General features: G+C 27.4%; 1 protein-coding gene across 2 annotated transcripts in view; it reads left to right on the top strand.

The window, feature by feature from the left end:
* Window positions 1-22,772, top strand: part of LOC100204167 (uncharacterized) — a 41,273-nt gene that overhangs the window by 2,872 nt on the left and 15,629 nt on the right. Inside the window, exons 1-5 of one of the 2 annotated variants that reach the window (XM_065801109.1) lie at window positions 4,053-4,384; window positions 9,017-9,079; window positions 18,792-19,002; window positions 19,132-19,354; window positions 19,432-19,495. In XM_065801109.1, coding sequence (XP_065657181.1) covers window positions 4,345-4,384; window positions 9,017-9,079; window positions 18,792-19,002; window positions 19,132-19,354; window positions 19,432-19,495 — 601 coding nt within the window. In that variant the 5' untranslated portion in view covers window positions 4,053-4,344. Of the gene's footprint in view, window positions 1-4,052; window positions 4,385-9,016; window positions 9,080-18,791; window positions 19,003-19,131; window positions 19,355-19,431; window positions 19,496-22,772 lie in introns of those variants that run through there. The other variant, XM_065801110.1, reaches the window with a different exon arrangement.

Raw genomic sequence — 22,772 nt, 5'->3', positions numbered from 1 at the left:
ATATAGATAGTTTAAATATCAATAATAAAACTATAACTAACAAAAAAATAATTGCAAACACTTTTAATGATTACTTCTCTTCAATTGCAGATAAACTTTCTAAAGAAATTATACCTCCTAGATTTCACTTCAGCCACTATTTGAAAAATCAAAATCCTGATACTTTTTTTATATCTCCAGTTACTCCTCAAGAAGTAAATGACTATATTTCCCTCTTGAATCCAAAAAAAAGCACCGGTCCCAATAGCATTCCTTCAAAAATAATGACCTTAGCATTTCAAGAATTGAGCTTCCCCTTGAGTATTATAATAAATCAATCTTTTCAATCAGGGATATTCCCTGACTTATTTAAAGTTGCAGAAGTTGTTCCAATTTTTAAAAGCGGCTGTAAACAAGATCCATGTAACTATTGGCCTATATCCTTACTCTCAAATATAGGTAAACTAATTGAAAAATTTATGTATAACAGGCTGCTCAGTTTTTTAAATCTATCAGATAGCTTATATAGTCTGCAATTTGGATTCCGAAAGAAACACTCTTCTAACCAAGCACTCATAGATATAACTGAAACCATACGTGAGGCTTTGGATCAAAAGCAATTTGCTGGTGGAGTATTTGTTGACCTGCAAAAAGCTTTTGATACTGTTAACCATGAAATTTTATTATCAAAACTGTATCATTATGGTGTAAGGGGAATTGCACTGAACTGGTTTAAGTCATATCTAAACCATCGTCCACAAAGTGTTACTATTGGTAATATCTCATCCACTACTAAGTTTACATCTATAGGTGTTCCTCAGGGTTCAACTCTGGGTCCGCTTCTTTTCCTTATCTACATAAATGATTTAAACACTTGTATTAAATACTCAAAGGTGTATCATTTTGCTGATGACACTAACCTTCTGATTGTAGATAAGTCTTTAAAAAAGCTAAATAAGTACCTAAATTATGACCTGGCATCACTGGTTCAATGGCTGCGATCAAACAAATCTTTGAATGTCAAAAAAACTGAATTAGTTCTATTTAAACCTCAAGGCAAAAAAATTACTAAAAAACTTAATTTTAGAATTAGTGGTCAAAAACTAAATATTGTAGATAAAATAAAATATCTGGGCATATTATTAGATAAAAATCTTTTGTTCATTCAACAAATTAAGTCCATATCAAACAAATTAAGTCGAGCAAATGGAATGCTTACCAAAATAAGGCATTTTGTGAATTATGAAACCCTTGTGAATATTTGGCATGCTATTTTTAACTCCCACCTACGCTATGGTTGTCAGACATGGGGGCAAAGTCCATCCATTTATAAAAAAAAACTTACAAATCTCCAGAATAAATCTTTAAGAATAATTCACTTTCAACCTAACAGTTTTTGTTCTGACATACTGTATAATCTTTCTAAAATTTTAAAGCTTGACAAACTTATCTACTTATCAAACTGTGTTCTTGTATGGGACATTGTCCACCATAATACGCCTAGCTGCTTCACTAGCTATTTTAAATTCACAAATGATGTTCATAGTTATAAACTTAGGTCTGTATCTTATTGTATCTTATTGTATTGTATCTTCTATGCCTTTAAAACAAACACACAAGTATGGCGTAAAGTCAATAAAGTATCAATCAATTCTATGTTGGAACTCTCTTCCTGTTGAAACTAAAAAAATATTCTCCAAAATATTAAATAGAAATGCCTTTATAACCCATGTAAAAAAATTTATCTTCAGTAAAAATTATCAATGAACTATCAGTTATGCAATCACCCCCTAGTTATTCTCTATAACTAAATTTTTAATATAATAAAAGTAACATAGAAATAAATAAATATAACTCATAAATAAAAATAAAAATAAGAATAAAAATATAAAACCAAAAATAGAAATAAAAATATAAAACCCATAAAATAGAAATAAAAATATAAAACTCATAAAATAATAATAAAATAGAAATAAAAACATAAAACTAAAAATAAAACATAAAAATATATAAATGTTTATTTAGTCACAATCAAGTACCCTCATTTTCATCATCCTGTAAAGTTATATGGCTCTAAAATTTGTGGCACTACTAAACCATATAACCAGTGGCGGATCCAGCATTTTTTGATCTTTGAGATAGCTAACTTCCAGACATGGAGCAAACTCCAAACATTTATATGTTTATACTTATGTCAAATAAGGATGCTTTGCAAAAAAATGCTATGATTGGAGGCTGGGAACAAAAAAGCCCCAAATTTTGTGCCCCCCCTGCCCCAAACGTGAGAGCACCAAGTTGATGAAGTATTTTTTGTACTGTTCTCAACTAGACTTATATTCATCCATAAATTTTAAGTTTCATAGTATTATCTTTCAGCGTTTAAAAATAATGACCATATAAAATTTATAACCCCCTCAAATTGAGGGGGGTTTAAACTTTATATGGTCATAATTTTTGAAAGCTAAAATATTTTACTATGAAATTCAAAATTTATTGATGAATATTAGTCTAGTTAAGAACAGTACAAAAAATACTTCATCAACTTGGTGCTCTCACATTTGGGGCAGGGGGGGCACAAAATTTAGGGCTTTTTTGTTCCCAGCCTCCAATCATCGCAATTTTTTGCAAGGCATCCTTATTTGACATAAGTATAAACATATAAATGTTTGGAGTTTGCTCCGTGTCTGGAAGTTAGCTATCTCAAAGACCAAAAAAGCTGGATCCGGCTCTGCATATAACATGTAATAAATAAACAATAAACTATTTTCTATGCAATCGTCCCGCTTAATTCTCTATAACAATTTTTTTTTTGTCTTTTTCTTTAATTCATATTCATTTTTTCTATGCTTGAAAAATGCTGGATCACAACAAAACTCCTATGACTTCTACTTCTTTGACTCTTCTTCCTTTCTTTCCTTCTTTTTACTGTTATATTTTTTGTTATTGATATTGTGATGATGTTTATATTTATTATTTTTTTTTTTTTTTTTTTTTGCATTATCCTTATGATAATCACTATAATATATATAGATAAATATATAGTAAAATATATACCTATATATAGTAAAATATATAGATAGTACTTATTATATTACTGTATTTAATATTATTATTACTATTTATTACTATTATTATTACTATGTATTTTTATTTATTTTTTATTACTTATTATTATTATCATTATTATTATGCTATATTTATACCATCATAGGTCTTTACGCGTCATCAGTTTACAACTGTTTGTAAATGTCCCGCACGATCGTATATATACAGTTATTATAAAAGTGAAAATATATTGATTTGATTTGATTTTTGATTTGATTCTCTTCCATCCATAGGGTAAAGATTTGATATTAAAAATAATTATAAATAATTAAATTTAATCCTAGATAAATGAATAATTAAATAAATAACAACTTAATCAAGAAATTTAATAATAAAACTAAACAAAGACCTAATACTAAATAAAATAAATCATCATCGAATGTAAAAAGTCTTCGTCTTAAGTATTTTTAACCTCGTTTACAAAGAAACAAGAAAGATTGCTTAAGTATGCTTTTTAAAACGTATATAAGAATAAATACGCTTATAAGAACGCTTACAAGTGCGCATATAAGAATGAATAAACACGCATATAAAAATGAATAAACGCGCATATAAGAATGAATAACCCTGTATTTACAAATATCATCCATTTTTACTTAAAATTCAGAATCACAAAACATTATATTATTAACTTTAAACACATGTAATTACGTTGGCGTAATTTTCCAATACCTGCACGAAGACCGCATTATTACAAATACATTAATGTTAATATTAAGATTCACAACAATATAAAGTTATATTAGAGATTTTATGAGTAGTTGACTCGGATATAAACGTGCATATCAGAATAAAAAAACACGCATATAAAAATGAATAAATGCGCATATAAAAATGAATAGACGCGCATATAAGAATGAATAAACACGCATATAAGAATGAATAAATGCGCATATAAGAATGAATAAATGCGCATATAAGAATGAATAAATGCGCATATAAGAATGAATAAATGCGCATATAAAAGTGAATAACCCTGTAAATTCTCTCAACATTACAAAAGGGAAATAAAATTCTATTATTCTACCGTCACGATCTGTCAAATTATCTTTTTTAACAACAATTTTTTAAAAAAAGGGCACAAATGCGCATAAACTACTAAAATTCTAAACACAGAAACAAAAATAAATAATATTATTTTAACTGATTCAAACTTAATTATATCGGCCCTTGTTCAAATAAGTCTCAAAATGAGTAGCATTTTTGACAGGAGTAAACAATTTTACAACTTTTTTGAGAGTAAAAGTTTAAACTTTTTAAATGTTTATTTGTTGGAGTTTGTTTTCAATCATTTGCATTGGTAAGTAAAATAAATTCGCTTTGATTTTGAATTTTCGGTCTATAGTGCAATAACTTTATCACTTGTTGAAAATTAAAAAAAATTAAACTATTAGGGTCAAAATTATCATGTAAAATAGAAAAAGAACTTTATAAATAAAATTCCTTACCTTTAATTTAATTTTTAAATTAGACTTTAGGTTAAAAATTTAAATCACTACGCTATCACTATATGCAATATCCTATCACTATATACACTATCACTGTTATCACTTTATACACTACCACTAGATACTATTACCAATAGCAAAAGCATCTAACTAGTCTAGGTTCTGTCAATAATATTAAGCCTTCATTATGTTAAAATTATTTTACTAAGCCTTTATTATATTTTTATATTGTTGTTTTGTAATGGAGCTAATAAATATTTTAATGCAGAATAAATTTACTTAAAACATCACAGACTATTACAGTCCTTGAGTAGGTATGTGGATTGAAATTTTAAACTGATCAAACTCAAAGTTGTTATATATCATTAGAAGGAGCATAAATTCAATATTTCAAAATTGAAAAAAATATCAAAATCGAACAATTCTAAAAAAAGTAATGGCGTTTTAAATACCGAATTTCAGATATATGGATTTGTTGAAAAAACTGTGGTCAAAATAAAATTTTTATTAAATAAAATTAATATAACTTTATCAATTCTTATCTAAATGCTTATAACTTGGTATCAAAAGAAAGATTTGGAACTCAAAGTTATAAAAAAAGATATTTTAGAAACTGTTTCTATATCTTTTCTTTACTCATAAAATCACCCACTTGTTTCATAAATCTTTTAAAACAATGACGTATAGCAAATAGCTATATGTTATTTATATAGCTACTGTGTTTTACCAGAATAGTGGATAAAACACTTGCTCAGCTGTTCAACAAATTATTATATTAGTAAAAAAAATTTTAATATTAATGTTCAAGAGATTTTAATCTAACATTCAAGAGTTTTCTGGTAGAATAGTTCACCATTCATCATTAAATAAGATTTTAGTATTTTCTTATAAATAGTTGTGTTTTTTTCGTCATGGATGTCCTTTGGAAGTATATTCCAAAGTTTAAGACCGTAGTGGGATTATGCTCGATTACCAAAACGATTGCTGCATTTTGTTTCCTTTAATTTAATTTTCTTTGTGACATTGAGTAGTGAATTAAATTGCATAATGACGTTGGTGCTTTCAAAATTAAGAAAGATTTGTGCATTATTAAAAGAACCTTGAAGTATATTCTTTCTCTAATTTTCAGCCAATGCAGTTTGTTAATTTCCTGGTTGTTTATATGACTTTCTATTCTAGTTTTAAATACCGGTCTTGCTGCACAATTTTGAACAGACTGCAGTTTTTTTAATAGTGACTTCAATTCCAAAGTAGAGGGAGTTGCAATTATCTAGCTGTGCAAATATTAGTGAACATACTATGGTACACAGATCTTTGTGCAATAAGAATTGTTTTATTTTGGATATTTTGCTCAATATATTGTAGCAGTTTTTAACAATCTTATTTATTTGTATTTTTAACGATAACTTATTGGCAAGTATCACCCCTAAACCTTTTGCTGAGTCAACAAGTCTAATGCATTTCTTGTTAATAAAAGTACCTTTAATAATAATATCTTTATGAATGCTTGGTGGTGCCATAATTAATATTTTTATTTTCAATTGATTAATACATAAAAATGATTCACTAATCCTTTTAAATATATATTCAAGACATTTTGGTATATCTAGGACTAGTGCATTATTGAAATGAAGGAAGGAATGCTTTTAGAGTTTGATGATCATCTGAGTATTCAAAAGTTTTAATATTGATTATGTTCAGATATTTGTATAGTGGTCTCATAGATATTAAAGAGTTTTGAACCCAGGACTGTACCTTGTGGTGCTCCATATTTTACATTTTGGTTTGTGGAATATGAGTTACCAATTTTAACTTTTTGAGTACGGTTAACTAAAAATGATTCAAACCACTTGTGAGCTGAGTCAATTATACCTATTTCACTGGTTAATAGTAGTTTTTGCTGATCGATAATGTCAAAAGCAGCACTTAGATCAAGTAACATTAGTACTAAAGGTGTATGTTTATCAAAGAGTTCAAATATATTATTGGTAAGCTTAAGTAAAAGTGTTTTAGTTAAGTGATGTTTTTTGTATCCATATTGATGTTCTGTATATGAAGATTGTTTGTTATCATGTGGGAATTTTGAAGTCTTCAGTGTCTGTGGCAGAGTCTAACTTCTTTATTATTGGAAGTAATGTAGCACTTTTTAGACAATCCATGCTACTTGATTCTAGCGATAGGTTTACTATTTCAACCCATATATGTATAAATGTTTGTAAATTATTCCATAGTAGATATGCTGGAATCGTATGGTATGTTTAAGGCTTATGCAATAAAATCAACTGAGTTCAGCTTTCCTGTTGATAAATTTGATTTAAGATGCATAGTAAAAAGATTTTTAGACAAAATAGGCATTGCTATACCTCAGTTCAAAAATAATTTTCCAGGTGATGATTGGATTTGAGCTTTTATAAAAAGAAATCCAGAACTCACAGTAAGATTTGCAAGCAACATAAAGCGAAAGAGAGCAGAAGTAGAAACGACTGTGATTGATAACTACTTTATACATCTATCAAATGAAATAAGTAATATATCACCTGATATATTATATATATCCTATATGGAATTATGATGAAACCAATCTCAGTGATGATCCAGGCAAAAAAAAAAAATTAACAAAGCGTGGATGTAAGTATACTGAATGCATCATTAATTCTACAAAGACCTGTAATTCGACAAAGACTCTGTAATGTTTTGTGGTAATGCTAATGGCGAATTGCTAGCACCATATGTTGTTTACAAAGCTGAATCATTATGGAATACATGGATGGAACATGAGCCACTAAAAGCACATTACTCACGAGTCCCTAATAAAAGAGGGGGGGGTGTTTATTAGTTTTTGGAAAATTTTCCCACCCACCCGAATCTTATTATGACCCCCCCCCCCAATTAAATAGCTTTATGCGTGTTTTGTAAAAAATATTAGTTTGGATTTATAAAGCGAAATTTTTTATAAAAAAATACTTATAACATAAAAAATCCCCCCCCCCCCCTCCTCGTTTATTTGATCTGGACTAAAAAATTAAGAAAAAATGGAGAATAAATTATCATTATGAAAAATTGGACTTAACTGGAAATGGTCACTATCAGCAGAGAAACTTTTTTTCTCCCAATCAGAAATAATCAATTTTATTGAGGAGCTGAAGAAAATTTTGAAAAGGGGAATTTGTTTAGTTCTAGAACTTTTTTTTACAAATTTTTGTTTTAAAACTTTATTTTTGTTACTTTATACCTAAATGTTATACCTAAACTGTTTTGTTTACTTGGTACCTATACTTGTTTAATTTGTACCTATATTTTATTTACTGTATACAAGAACTTTGTTACTAAATCCTTTTTTCATCATTTTATTTTTGTAAATTTATTTTCTTTGCCTAAACATTGTTGTTTTTATTGATGTAGTGCTTTTGTCCCTTTTTACTGGGTTGGGCCAAAGTCAATGAACAAAGATTTAGCTTTTGGATGGTCTATAAATTAAAAATTTACAGTAAAGACTTAATCTGACCAAATCAAAACAGGAATTTAGAGGTGATCAAATATTTTAAATAAAAGAAATTGCTGCCACATTTATATCTTATATCTTTTATATCTTGTTTTAATTTTACTCAATATCTTCTTATGAATCAAATATAATATTCAAATCAAATATAAAATTTTATTTCTTATGAGTTCTAAAATAGAAAAAAATTTTCAAATGTTCAGGTATTTTAGACTTTATTTTCTAATAAAGTTTCAAAACTTAACCGTATATAAAAACATAAATTACCTTTATGTAAAGTTTTACATAAACACTCTTTCAACGTTCTATTAACGTTTTGCTAACGCTCTATTGAAGCTCAATTAAAACTCTAAACATAAGACCAACATTGAATACTACTTAGACGCGAAACTTGAAGTTTTTGAGGAACGTTTAAATGCTTAGAAACATGTCATTAGAGCTCAATTAGGAGAGAGTTAAAATAGCTTGTCTTATTAAATTACTAATAAATAATTAAAAAAAAAAAAAAAACCTCTGCAATAATCCAACTAGACAAAACTTTACACAAAAGCCATATGTCACCAAGAACTAAGCACTCTGAAATAATCTGAATCTTCTTAAAACAAACAAAGTCAACAGAACAAAGTGGCAACTTTGGCCCATCATTTAATCCCCCCCCCTCCCCCACAAAAATAAAAAAAATAAAAATAAAAAAAGATACTTCAGGTAATTAATTTTCAAATGAGAGACAGATAGTTCTTACTATCCTTTCTATGCACATCTAAAAGTACTTGGTTTTAGAGGAAATAACTTTTGTGGCTTACATGCAATAGGCGTTAAGGTGAAAAATGTGCCAAAGCCACCCCGTTATATTTAAAAAAAATTAATTTGACTCATTTGGCTGATAATCAACTTGTGTTGACTAAATGACACTATATATAATATAATTATATAAATTATTAGTGTGACAATTTCATCATGTGTTTGTTTTTTGTTCTTATTATAGGTGAAGTGATATTGATTGATATGAAAGATGAATGCAATATAAATGCAGATAATGATAAAAAAGGTAAAAATTTTATATTTATATTAATTTATATAATTTAATATATCTAGCAAGCATAAATTTTATTTTTAATTTTCCTTTTTTTTTGGAAAAATAAATATTACTTTTTTAAAGCTCTGATTCACTCCCAACAAGAAGCTTGCATTCTTGTTGGGAGTGAATCAGAGCTTTAAAAAATTCAACTATTATTAAGTTGGAAGATACTGAAAGAAAGAATAGAAATAAAGAGCAAGGAAGGGGTTGACAGAAGACTTAAAAATTTGAAGGATTTATGAGTCAGGAAAACATGAAGATAGGAGAGAGTTCCAAAGAGTTAAAGTGCAGGGGAAAAAACTAGACAAATAAAATTTTTTAAAGCATGCAGGGACAGATACAGTAAAAGAATGAGACTTTGCTGAATGACTAGAGATGATATTTTTGGACCTTGTCTAGAAGAGAAAGAGCATTATTAGAAGAATCAGTCCAAATATGACATCAGTTTTTCATACAGGGACAAATAAGAGATTTGTAGAGGTAGATAATGGAATCAGGAGAATGAAAATGGTGAGCTCAATTAAGACAAGCAACCTTAGCAGATGCTAATTTAGCAATCGGTTGTATATATGGTTTTCAAAGGTCAGTAGTAAATGCTAATTCAAGAAGATGCGAAGAGGAGGACTCAGTGAGAGGGTTGCCATTCATTAGTATAGGAATGTATAAAAAATATATACAGTGGCAGCCTGTGACAATAAAAATAGGTGGGGTCAAGAGAAAAAAATGCTGAAGCAAAAGGAAAAAGAAATAACATGCTATTATGTAACATTTTTGGTATCAGGCGAATACTAAGAGAACTGGTTTTTCTTGTTTAGCTGAGGGGGTTATGCTTTAGCTTTTACAAAAACATCATGTAGTTATTTAAGTTTGAATAACTTGCTTTACTATTTTTTGTTTAATTTATGCTTTATTATTATTATTATTATTATTATTATTTATATCCTAGATTTTTTTTTATTTCCATTGATGCATATTTCTATTAAATTCATGATATTATGTTTTATTAAACATTTTTAGTTACACTATATTGTAACTATATTGACGTAGAAAAATTAACAGTGGTTTTTCTACCAACTCTGAACGTAGGGCACTTAAGCTTTTAAATGTCTTTACAATTAAAAAAAAGTTCAAGAAAAAAATTTTGTATCAGAGTTTAGGTATATATGTGAAGGTAATTTTCACAAGTTTCAAAATTATTCTAGAGTGTCCTAAAAAGCTATGATTTTTAGTAAAATGATCATAACTTTTAATAATTAAAATCTATATTTTTCATAAAATAAACAAATTCCTGTTTAAATTATCTCATTCTTCACAAATATACTATATAACAATGTATTCTAGCGAGGTTATATCCTTGGCCCTATACTTTTTTTAGTTTACATTACCAATCTTCTAGAAATTCTCACACCTAAGGTGGTATTGTTCGCTGATGATACTACTATTTATTCTTGTCTTGATAAAAGCCAACACTCTCTGATTGCTTGGACAAGGGCATTTCAGCTTGAAAAAGATCTCACTTCTGTTACAACATGGGCTCTCAGTACCAATAGTTGGGCTGGCCAGTCCAACTATTGGTATTGTTGCTCCAGATATGGCAACAGTATTCCATACAAGTATGGATTTAAGATTAAGTATGAGATTAAGAATAGGATCCAGAGTAAGAAAGTAGCAAGCACTATAAAGAGAGCAGATGCTAATTTAGCAATTGATATGATATATGGTTTCCAAGAAAGATCAGAAATCAGGGTTAATTATATAAGATAAAGGGTAGGTGACTCATCGAGTACATTACCCCTTATAAATATAGGAAAATCTGGATTATTTTTGATATCGATTAGCTGTAAAAAGTTGAGTTTTATCAGAGTTAAAGTTCACTAGCCACTGAGAGCCCATGTTGTAGCAGAAGTGAGATCCTTTTTAAGTTCAAATGTACCCTCCAAGTTATCAGAGAGTGTTGGCTTCTTATCAAGAATAAACGGTAGTATCATCAGCAAACAATGCCACCTTAGATGTGAGAATTTCTGGGAGATCATTAATGTAAATTAAAAAAGTATAGGGCCAAGGATAGAACCTTAAGGAACCCCTGAAGTTACAAGAAATGTAGAAGAGCGCTGTCCATCAAGGACAACTTTATACTAGGATTGGTAAGGAAGGATTTGATAATCTTAAAGTGGTAAATGTAGTAGTAGAGCGCTTGCTTATAAGCAAGAAGTCCTGAGTTTGATCTCCACTACGTCCCTGTTAGTACCATGCTTAACTTTTTTCTTGCGCAGTGCCCTTGTTTGTCAAAGTTTGTGTTTCGGAGTTATAGAGTTAAAAGACGGTTGTAACCACAACTAAAGTAACCTCCTTGACTGTTGTGGCCTTCATGGCCTTGGGCAGGTGAATTAAATTATAAAAATAAAAAAATAGATGTTACCTAATACACCATAGGAAAAAGCTTATGAAGAAGACCAGCATGCCAAACTTTATCAAAGGCTTTAGAAATGTCAAAAACCTTAACCTCTCCACATCTATCTAATGCAGGATAAAACCTATCGGTTATTAACATTAAAAAATCAGTAGTATCTGTTAAAGATTCTCCAGAAGTCACAAGAGTCTGATTTTTGAGATGAAATATGAGAATTTGTGACCTGAGAATAGCGAGTTTTGGTATTAGACTAAATCTTTTTACAATAGTTTCTAGCAATAGTAAATAGTAAGTGAGCAGGGTTTATATTTGACCGGGGCCGGGTCAAGTATCAAATTTCAACAAAAATCTCTTTCAGCAAATACTATATATACTATCATATAAATACTCAAATTATACAAATATGAATAAATACTACCAAATATAAATATACCAAAGGATATTGTATGTCAGCATCTAAATAAATAGCAAACATATATGTTTATATCCATAATATGCATGCATAAAGCACATCTGGGAATCTTTTATTCCTCGTGGACTGAAAGTTTGGAAACTTTTATTCCTACTTTAGAATAAAGTAGAGTTGTTTGCAAAGAAATCTTACTGTAATTTGACTCTTGAATCTAATGGCCCTACTCTTCCTGCCAGTTAAACAGATTAACCCATTGTTAAACATCCAAATCACTCTGGCTTCCAATACTAAAATTAATTCTCAATTAAACACTTCTACATTTTGTGCTTCAGGCAAGATTTTTATCGTAGTCTTAAAAAAGTATTCTCCATAACTCTCTCCAATTTTTGTTAAATTTTTAAAAAGTGGTTCCATTTTTCAAAACTCTATAAAACACTGCGATCTCTCCAACTATCCTATGATTCGTCTTCACTCTGTTATTAGTTTTTTTATAAAAAGGTTTTGAGATTAAACTATTTCTTTCTAACTGCAGTATTAAAGTTATTCTTAAAGGCCTACACTCATCTTTGTTTCAAGTAATTTTAAGAGTACCCCCAGGTTCTATCTTTGTTTTCTTATCTACAATATTGATCTTCATGAAAATTTTACATCTCAAGTGGCTCTATTTGCTGATGGCTGAACTTTATACTCTTGTCTTGGCAAAAAATCTTCATATTTTGATTGCTTAGAACAGCAATCTGATTTTTAATCTAATCTCTCATCTTTAACAGCCTAAGGCTTGCAGTGGCTTATGGATTTAAATTCTGGACTTAAAATCCAGTCTTTGTTAAATAACAAAACTCATTTATTTACTGCAAAAAAATATTGCAATAGTGTTGGCATTCCTTTATTGATAAATAACAATCATCTTATTCTCAGACAAAGTCTAAAAGCACATTGTAAATGTAATTAGACCTGTTTTGACAGGCAGGAAATTAAGCAATTATAAAATAGTTACAAAAAAAACCCCATAATAGTGTTTTATTTAAGTTCTTATTAAAATGTTCAAGCGGCAAAACAAATGTTTTATTTGAATTCTAAATAAAATTATTAAAACAAAATTGGCAAAACTTGTGTTTTATTTAAATTCCTAATACAATTGTAAAATGCTGCTAAATGTTTCTAAATTTTGTGCCAATCTGATGCTGATCTATAACAGCTTTACTTCGGCATTTTGCTGGCCTTATTTTTCCTAATTCCTGCTGTGTGTGTGTCTATATATATATGATTGTAGACATCATGTATAAGAGTATGTTATGTAAATTATTATTTTAAAAACATCAGTAAGTACGATGCATGTTTTTATTTGCACTTTTGTTTCACCTATATACTTTTTGCTACAGTGACATTTAATTAGATAGACTCCTGGGTGGCTATTCATTTGTAGTTTGGATTTATTTCTTGTTATATATATATATATATGTATAGATGTTCTATGTTATATATATACATATATATACATATATATGTATATATATATGTATATATATATATACATATATATGTATATATATATATGTATATATATATATACATATATATATATATATATATATATATATATATATATATATATATATATATATATATATATATATATATGTATATATGTATATATATATATATATATATACAGGGGCTATTCTAGGGAAAAAATTTAGGCGGTATCACTCCACCCAAATTTGCCGAATACCGGCATTTTTTTTGCGAAAAAAACAATATTTTCCGTAAAAAAAAAGGTTTTTAAATTTTAATTTGGGCAGCGCCCAAATACGATTGACGCTGTCGAAAATGGTCTAGAATAGCCCCTGATATATATATATATATATACATATATATATATATATATATATATATATATATATATATATATATATATATATATATATATATATATATATATATATATATATATATATGAGTAGCCATGGCAGAATGGCAGCGCACTTGCCTCAGAAACAAAGGATCCGTGGTTCGAATATATATATATGTATATATATATATATATATATGTATATATATATATATATATATATATATATATATATATATATATATATATATATATATATATATATATATGTATATATATATATGTATATATATGTATATATATATATATATATATATATATATGTATATATATATATATATGTATATATATATATATATATATATGTATATATATATATATATATGTATGTATATGTATATATATATATATATATATATGTATATTTGTATATATATATGTATGTATATATATATATGTATATATATACCTATATATATATATATGTATATATATACCTATATATATATATGTATATATATACGTATATATATATGTATATATATACATATATATATGTATATATATACTTATATATATATATATGTATATATATACTTATATATATATATGTATATATATACTTATATATATATATGTATATATATATATATATATATATATATATATATATATATATATATATATATATATATATATATACGTATATATATATATATACGTATATATATAGAATGGGAAACAGATCGAAACTTTTTGCTTTATTAACTAAAAAATCTAAAAAAATGTAATAAAATTTTTGCAGATTTTTAAACTGAGTTTTCTCAAAAAAGGCAGCTCATTGGATTTTTTTAAGGCCTGATCCTTAAAACATATAATATTAGTAACCTAAATCCATTGAAATTTCCAGGGTTATATCATTTTATACCTAAAATCTATATTTGTAAACTGTGTATTGCAATCGATTTGAATCTATTAAATAAATTTATATAAAAAGTAATCTAAAATTTTATATAGTTTAACTAAAAGTTATGCACCTTACAACTTTTCAAAGCATTTTTCAACACTGCATTCGAATAACCTTGCATGTTTATTTTGTAATTTTTGTCAGTTCTTGATAGCTTTTGAATTAAGTTTGAATCAGGTATGAAAGATATCACATTTGTTATTGACATAAAAGAATATTGTTTTTTAGTTTTCTATTTGCTTCACTCAATAAAGAACTTACACAATTTATTAGATTTTTTTTGTTTCTAGTTGTTTTCATTTAACAAAAAGACAATTAGCTTTTTTTTTGTAGAATTTAGTGTTTGTCAGGATTATTAGACAACACATTTGCATAATGCTTAACACATTCTTGACATTTATGAATTAAACTTAGTTTATTCTATGCATGTAAAGAAAATGTATCTATTATTATCTTCTTTTTTGCATCATGTCATTTAGCAAGATAACATATTTTTGCCTTAATCTTAGGAGAATTTCGACAATGGTTGTCATTAGAGATAGCAAAGTTTTCTTTTTGACAGCTGAATATTGAATTATATTGATCAATTTTTTGTTGTAATTAAACCTTTCACATTAGCAGATTAAATAACTTTGACATAACCCCATGACAATGGATCTATTTTAGACATAGTGATGAGCTATAAAATATAAAGAGTAAAATATATTATATTAACTAATATCACTTCACAGTCATTCCATAAATTCTAAAATTCCAAAAAAAAGAAGCAATGAAGCTAACTTGTTTATAAAGTTTACTACTGATATAAAAATGAAATGAGTTTGAAAATAAAAGTATATTGAAATTATAATATAATTTGTTTTTCTCAATTGAATCCCTAAAAAATATTTTTGTGTATTTTTATTGTATGTTTTTGTGTATTTTTGTGCTTTTTAATAATATTCCATGTTCCTATTACTCAATATTATTCCTAATTGCTGCTAGCTCAGAGCTATATGCATCTTCTTTACTAAAGAAAATATAAGTGGCGCATCATTCATTATTATACTATACACATTAAAATAGGGCCAGAAAAAGTTGACCCAGTCAAATCAAATGAAATAATATTATAACAATTATAAAAAAATTATAAAATCGTAACTAAAAATGATCAAGTAATTTTTTTTAATAAACCTCTATATGAATAATTTAAACTAATGATTTAAGATAAACAAATATTTTGAATAAATGTTGGTGGGGCCAGGTCCCTACAGGTCCTATTGGCAAGCTGCCACTGAATATATAAATTCAATTTTATAAACAATATAAATTAAGGAGTATAATTGTGTTTAAGTGCTTAACTCTGATAATATAATGCTTGATAACTCAAAAAACTTTTTTCAATGAAAAGTAATTTCTAGCAGTAATTTTTAAAGTAATTTTTCTTTAAAATTATAAATTGAATATGCTCAAAGATAAAATTTTATTTTTTTATAGTTTACTAAATTGATATCAAAATTCTTGAAATCTTATTTTAATTCTTTTTTTTCCGAAACACTTCACATGAAGCATCATGATCACATGATCACATGAAACATCATGATCACATGAAACATCATGATCGCATGATCAAATGAAACATACTTTATGAATTTTTTTTCTGTATTCATCTTATAATGGAGGGACCAGTTCAGTTAAGAGAGATTTTTTTCAAGATTCTCTTTTTTTTAGATGCTGCTACAGTTCTTCTTTTAACTTTGTGTTTGTATTTATTCAAATTTATTTATTTTTTATATTCATATTTCATAACCTTGTGGGCACGGCTGGACAATTTAAACACCTTGACAAACTAAGCTGCATATAGAAACAAGTTGGTTGATGAACTACCAGGGGCATGGTGGAGATCAATTTCTGTTAATTTCTGTTCTTTACATTTACAAGATAACCACTATGTATACCACAATGAACACACATCTGAGGTTAACAGAACTTGAGACTTTTTTTATTTTTATTTTATTTTTTATTACTCTAACCACATAATTTTGATTTTAATGATGGTTGTAATCACACTCTGTGGGAGCAACAGATTTCCGGTAGCTATGTAATGTTGAAGACTTAAAAGAAAAAAAACACAAACCTTGACAAGTAAGGCTGTATGCAAAAAAAGTTTTTTGAATCATGTCAGAATATGAAGCATACAAGAAGATACATGGTTTATTGGAGTGGGCAATTTGATTTGAAATCACACTAGAGCAACATTAATAAAACAAGTAAATAAGATGCATTGTAAATGAGTTGGATTAATGATTTGGACAAAAAAAACAAATTTGATTGACCATACATTGAAAAATTTTGAGATAAAGGTTTTTGATTGATCTTGCAATGTTGTGAGCATTGTGAAAGATATAAATATATATATAGATAGATATATAACCAATATCTTTAAGGACACCAAGCCTGACGTACAATCAGTATGCATTGTTTTGAGGAAAGATGGATAAATGTAATTAACTCAAAATGAAACCAGGGAAAATAACAAAGCAGGATAAAAAACTCAAAATAAAACCAGAATTAACTAAAAATAAAACCAATATAAACTAATTTAAAAACAATGTTAAGATTATCCTAATCATTATTTTAAGATGATTACTATTTAAAAATTATAAAAAAACATAGTAAAATGAGATAAAGTATTTGATTCTAATTTTACACAATTCTCTGGTTCTTCTTTTTTTGATTCTTCTTCTCTGTTTGATTCTTCTTCTCTGTTTGATTTATTGTAATGATGTGATTTTAACGCTACATTGTCTTCAACCCTTTCAGTCACAATAAAAAAGCAGTAAAATGATTGCAGACAAAACAAAAATGTTTCTTATTATGTAAATCTACTATGAATATTTATATAACGTAAAGCCATCATGTTACATAAAAACTATCAATTTATTTAAAAAAAAATTTACATACATAAAGTTTATCTTAATTGCGCATTAATTGAACACTTTTAGCATCTGAAACAAATTAAAAGTTTTATTGTCATTGAAACTACCCATGTTTGGAAAGTATTAGAATGATTGGAATTGTAGAAGTGGTTGAAAAATTGATTACAAGATTTGATACATACAACATACAGTGCGAGTTAAATAAAAGCGTGTAAAAATGAGTGATTGTTTTAAGTAAATTTCATAGTGTTTCTATATTTAAGCAATGAGAAATTATTGATTTAAAGATGCACTTAAAGATGTCAACTTTTGTCCATCAATGAACAGTATTGACTTAATGCTTTATGGTCTTCATTTGCAGAGGATGAAAAAAACTTTCTAGGTAACCAGAATGTTAGTTTTTATGAAGAACTGTGAAAAATATGCTTAAAACTTTAATATAGTCTAAGTGAAGTTGTATATGAACAAAACATACCAAAATTTCACCTGGACATCATTTCACATGTAATGATGTCCTTGAATGGTACAGAGAAAGTTTTACATTCAAAAGAATGTCTAACTTCTGTTGGAATTTGAAACACCATGCATCTGATTTTCAACATTGAAGCAAACTGCACAAAAGAAAGTTCTTATAAATTTTAAATTTTATTATGACCATTTTTTAATCTTGGATTTTCATTTACTACATGTTTATCTTATTTCATACATTTTTTTTTAATCTTAAAGTTGATTTTCATTTTCTACATGTTTGTTACATAAAAATATGTTGATATTGTATTAGTTGTTTTTAAAGCATTGGTTGTTATTTCATTTTATCACTAAAAAAACTAAAAATTAAAATTAATGTCAAAAATTAAAGTCATTGTCTGATTCAGCAAATTTCCTTGAATACCAACAAAAGGTTATAATATTCTTGACAAGACAAAAGCTTTTTGTAGGCCAGTAAATTAACTACTTCATTTAATATATGGGTGTAGCTTTGATTAAAATAAGTTATATTTATTGTCAACCAGTCATAACTAAAAGCATTCAATACATGTTAATGGTACCCACCTTTCAATCTATTACATAATTCATACAAAGTACAAGTTCATACAAATACAATACTTTTATATTGTTTTAGTGTTGCTATCATCACATAATCAATACAGACAACATCATGGTGTACCCAACGTTGAATGGGATGATAAACTTGCAGAAAGTGCTCAAGAGTGGGCTTATAATTTAAAAAAAAATGGTTACTTAATGTTTTCTTTGCAGTCACTTTCTTACAGTGAGAATGTTTTTAAAAGTTCAATTGAACAATTTAGTTTATCAAATGCTGTTGATCACTGGTAAGTTGATTATTTGTAAAATTTTTTGTCATTGATCTTTTAGCTTAGAATTTAAATTGGTTCTGAAAATTAAAAGGGTATATTTGTTTTTTTTGCATGGTTAAGCATAAAGTTTATTATGAATTACAGGTATGACACTGGTGATAGCTACGATTATTCTTCTATATCTAGCGTTAATTCTGGTTCTTTTACTCAAATAGTTTGGGACAATGTTAAGTTTTTGGGGTGTGGTAGCTGTCCTGATAATAGTAAGGATAGAATATTTGTTGTTTGTAGATATAGTCCACGTGCAAATATTGGAGACTACTCTAAACATGTTAAAGCACCAGTTACAGTTATCAAGTTTCGTAATGTATGTAAATAAATTTTTCTTATCATCAGATTATAAATTATGTTATTATTTATTTTTCTTTATTTTTCTTTTTGTAGATAACAAAACATAGTTTTGACAAAAGTAAATGCAATAATCTTATAAAACAAGGAACTCAGTATGGTAACTAATTAATTTTTATAAGTTTCCAAGTTATTAGTTAAGAACAAGTGCAATTTTTAGTGTTAAAAAAATTAAAATTATTATTTTTTCTCCTTTTAATATTTTTTAATCTTTATTTAAAAATATATTTCATCAAGATATATTTTTTAAATAACTTTTATATCTCTACTTTCCCAATAACAAAAGAAGTTGGTGAGCTTTACGTAAATAACAAAAGAAGTTGGTGAGCTTTACGTAAATAATAAAAGACTGCCATAACACATTTGTCTACATTTGTAATTTATTGCAAGTGCGCTAAAAAGTGCTGGCTTCATCATTAGGCTGGAGCTTTTTATTTTAAAAATTAATTTTATTTGCATTTTTTTCACAGTTTGTCACACCTGGAAAACAGCATTTTCCCTATCGAATTTTCATTACATTTTTGGACAAAATGTCTGTGGTAGAAACCACACCTATCTGTCTTATTAATTTTACTAATAAATTTTACTAATTTACAGATCTTTTTTGTTGCAAAACAATGTAATGCAGAAATTTAAAATAAAAATAAATTTATTTCTTCTTAAAAATTTTGCAATCAATCTTTAAAATATTATTTTTATTTTATATTTTATTATTGATGAACTAAACTTGATCTTTTTGTTTTCTTTTGCAGCCATTTTATATTCATTTCATTTTCGTTTCCTTTTTTTTTTTTTTTAAGTTGAGATACTTGTTTTTAGTATCAGAAAAGTAGTTTGTAACTAACTAGATAGATTATTTTTGTGCATGCAACATGTGTAAATGTGAAAGTTATTGTTATAAGAAAATGTCTGCCATGTGCACTATATATGCTGCAAATATTATTCTTTTTTTCATAATGAAGTCTAAAAAAAATTTTTTTGAAAATTTTTTTTGTAGTATTTAAGTAAACAGTTAATTACACCATTTAATTAATTTTAGTTACCTTTTAAGAAATATTAAAATAATTAACAGTATGCCAATTTTAGGGCTAGCCCCAAAGGAGCTAGCCCTTAAAGACCAAAATAATGACATGTCCAGTAAACTTAATACACTAAAATTCTGTTTGGCAAAAAAATTAAAATCTAGTTACACTGTCCAAGAGAAAATTGAGTTTGAAGTTAGACAGTCTCTGCAACATTTTCAAAATAAAAAATATTCCGGTTGAATAATATGATGGGTCTATGATCCATTTAATGATAAAATGCGATTTTTCAAAGAATTAACATGTACTTGTTAAAATAGAACCATTTTTGGGGTTTTTGTCCAAATTTTTCCTTCCTATTTGATGCGCAATCAAATAGGAAGGAAAAATTTGGACAAAAACCCCAAAAATGGTTCTATTTTAACAAGTACATGTTAATTCTTTGAAAAATCAATCGCATACCAACTAGAAAGCAAAATTTAATACACCATATTTAGCACTATCAGTTTTCATCAAAAGATTACAAAGAGCATTACAACTTTTAAAACAGTATAAAGCCATAGAGTTTTTAAAAAGTTTTTAGTATTAAGAGAAATAGAGCAATTATCTTTTTATTTGACTGATTTACTAGGCTTCAAAGTGAAGCAAGTAGAAGAATCACTTTTACTCATATTTTTTGCTTAATAAAATCATAAGGGTACAAAAATTAGGCAACCAAGTTTTTTATAACTGATTACAACAAATTTTGACTGTTTTGAGACTTTAAATAGGTGTTTTGGTATATACTAATACTTTAAATAATTTTGAAGTTCCTTAAAATCAACGAGTTCCCAAAATTGAACTACTTTCTTTGGGGGAACAAGATTTCCACAACAAACAAAGCAGAATTTCATACATTCCTCACTTGGTAAGTAATACATTCCTTAATTGGTTCACAAAGTTTGGCAAAGCGATAAGCCATTTGAAGTTTTCCATTACTCAAAATTCTTTTGAATGACTTTTTTTTTTCAAAAATCAATCAATTCTAAATGCCCAAATAGCCCAATACATTGAAATTATACTACAATACTTATTGTCCAATTTGTGAGTAGATAAAAACATTTGATTATCTTTTAGGAAAAATTTTAAAAGCTTTTACATTATCATTTTAAACTAGAATTGATGAATTCTTGTTAGTAGGCTAGATTTAATCTAAATCAAGCAACTAAAATATGTTTAAGTATTTCTATTAAGTTACAAACTCTTGTTAGTCAGAGCAAATGCTATGTATTGAATAGTTTTTCTGCTCCATTATAATGAAAATCCCCATCTTTCCAATAACTCATAGTTTGCAAAAACTAGACAGTGGTCCAATCAGTGGTGAGCTAACCAGAGTGTACAACTTTCAAAGCATCAGTTCCCCAAGAAAACCCACTGACAGTTTATGCATTATTTTTCAAGTTGGCACATCACAATAATGTGCACTAAGCAGTAGCCTACAAAGCTCTCATGTGAAAATCTGTGATCTCTTTGCCTGACAATGCTCAAAAAGGGATTTCCTCACTACTGCACAAAAGGGTCAAATTTCAAGCAGCATCTTTAAAATTTGGATTGATGGTGGTGAAAACTTCTTAAAGTTTAGCTTGAGAATCATTGACACCAGGAGATCACACAGTCAACATAACACACAGGTCAAAAGACAACAACTCTTACTGGTTCCACATTTCTGGATTCTAGTGTCAAAGTTGCATTTAAACATTATTACCTACGACAGTGGAAAGTTAGCTGGAAATGACTGGAAGAAACTTCTCAACAATACAGATCTCTTAAGTGAGCTTGTGACCACACAATAAATTGTTCCTGCAATGAGCTTTGTCAAGACTTTCAAACATTTTTAAAGTTTTTTTTTTCGTTGCTTCGGAAACAATCTGTCCCAGATTTTTACATTTCAAGAATGTTACATGACACTGCAAGTCGCATTGAGTCCAAAAGTTCACAACACTGGGCTTGGTCATCACAGTGAGCAATCATCTGAGGCATTTTATTCAGTCTTGCCTACTCCCTAGTTGGAGCTGAAGACTGAATAAAACTATAACTCTAGTTCTTGTTATTTATAAGTCTGTTACATAAAAAGGCAAAGAATAAAGCAGTAGGCAAGTCAAGTTTTCATTTTCCCTTATTTTTGTATCCTTATGACTTTAAAAATCAAAACAAAAAAAGAAAAATTTTATTTTGAAAACAGTAAAAATTATCCCTCTACCACATTTTGAATTAAATCTCATTACCTCATTAAATCGGCCAAATAAAAAGATAATTGCTCCATTTCTTTTTCTACTTAAAGCCCTTTGAATAGACTATTGCCTATACTGTTTTAAA

Source organism: Hydra vulgaris, chromosome 07, assembly GCF_038396675.1.
Source record: "Hydra vulgaris chromosome 07, alternate assembly HydraT2T_AEP".
Lineage (NCBI taxonomy): Eukaryota > Metazoa > Cnidaria > Hydrozoa > Anthoathecata > Hydridae > Hydra > Hydra vulgaris.
Note: the sequence above shows the minus strand (reverse complement) of the source record. Positions and strands in the feature narration are given on the sequence as shown.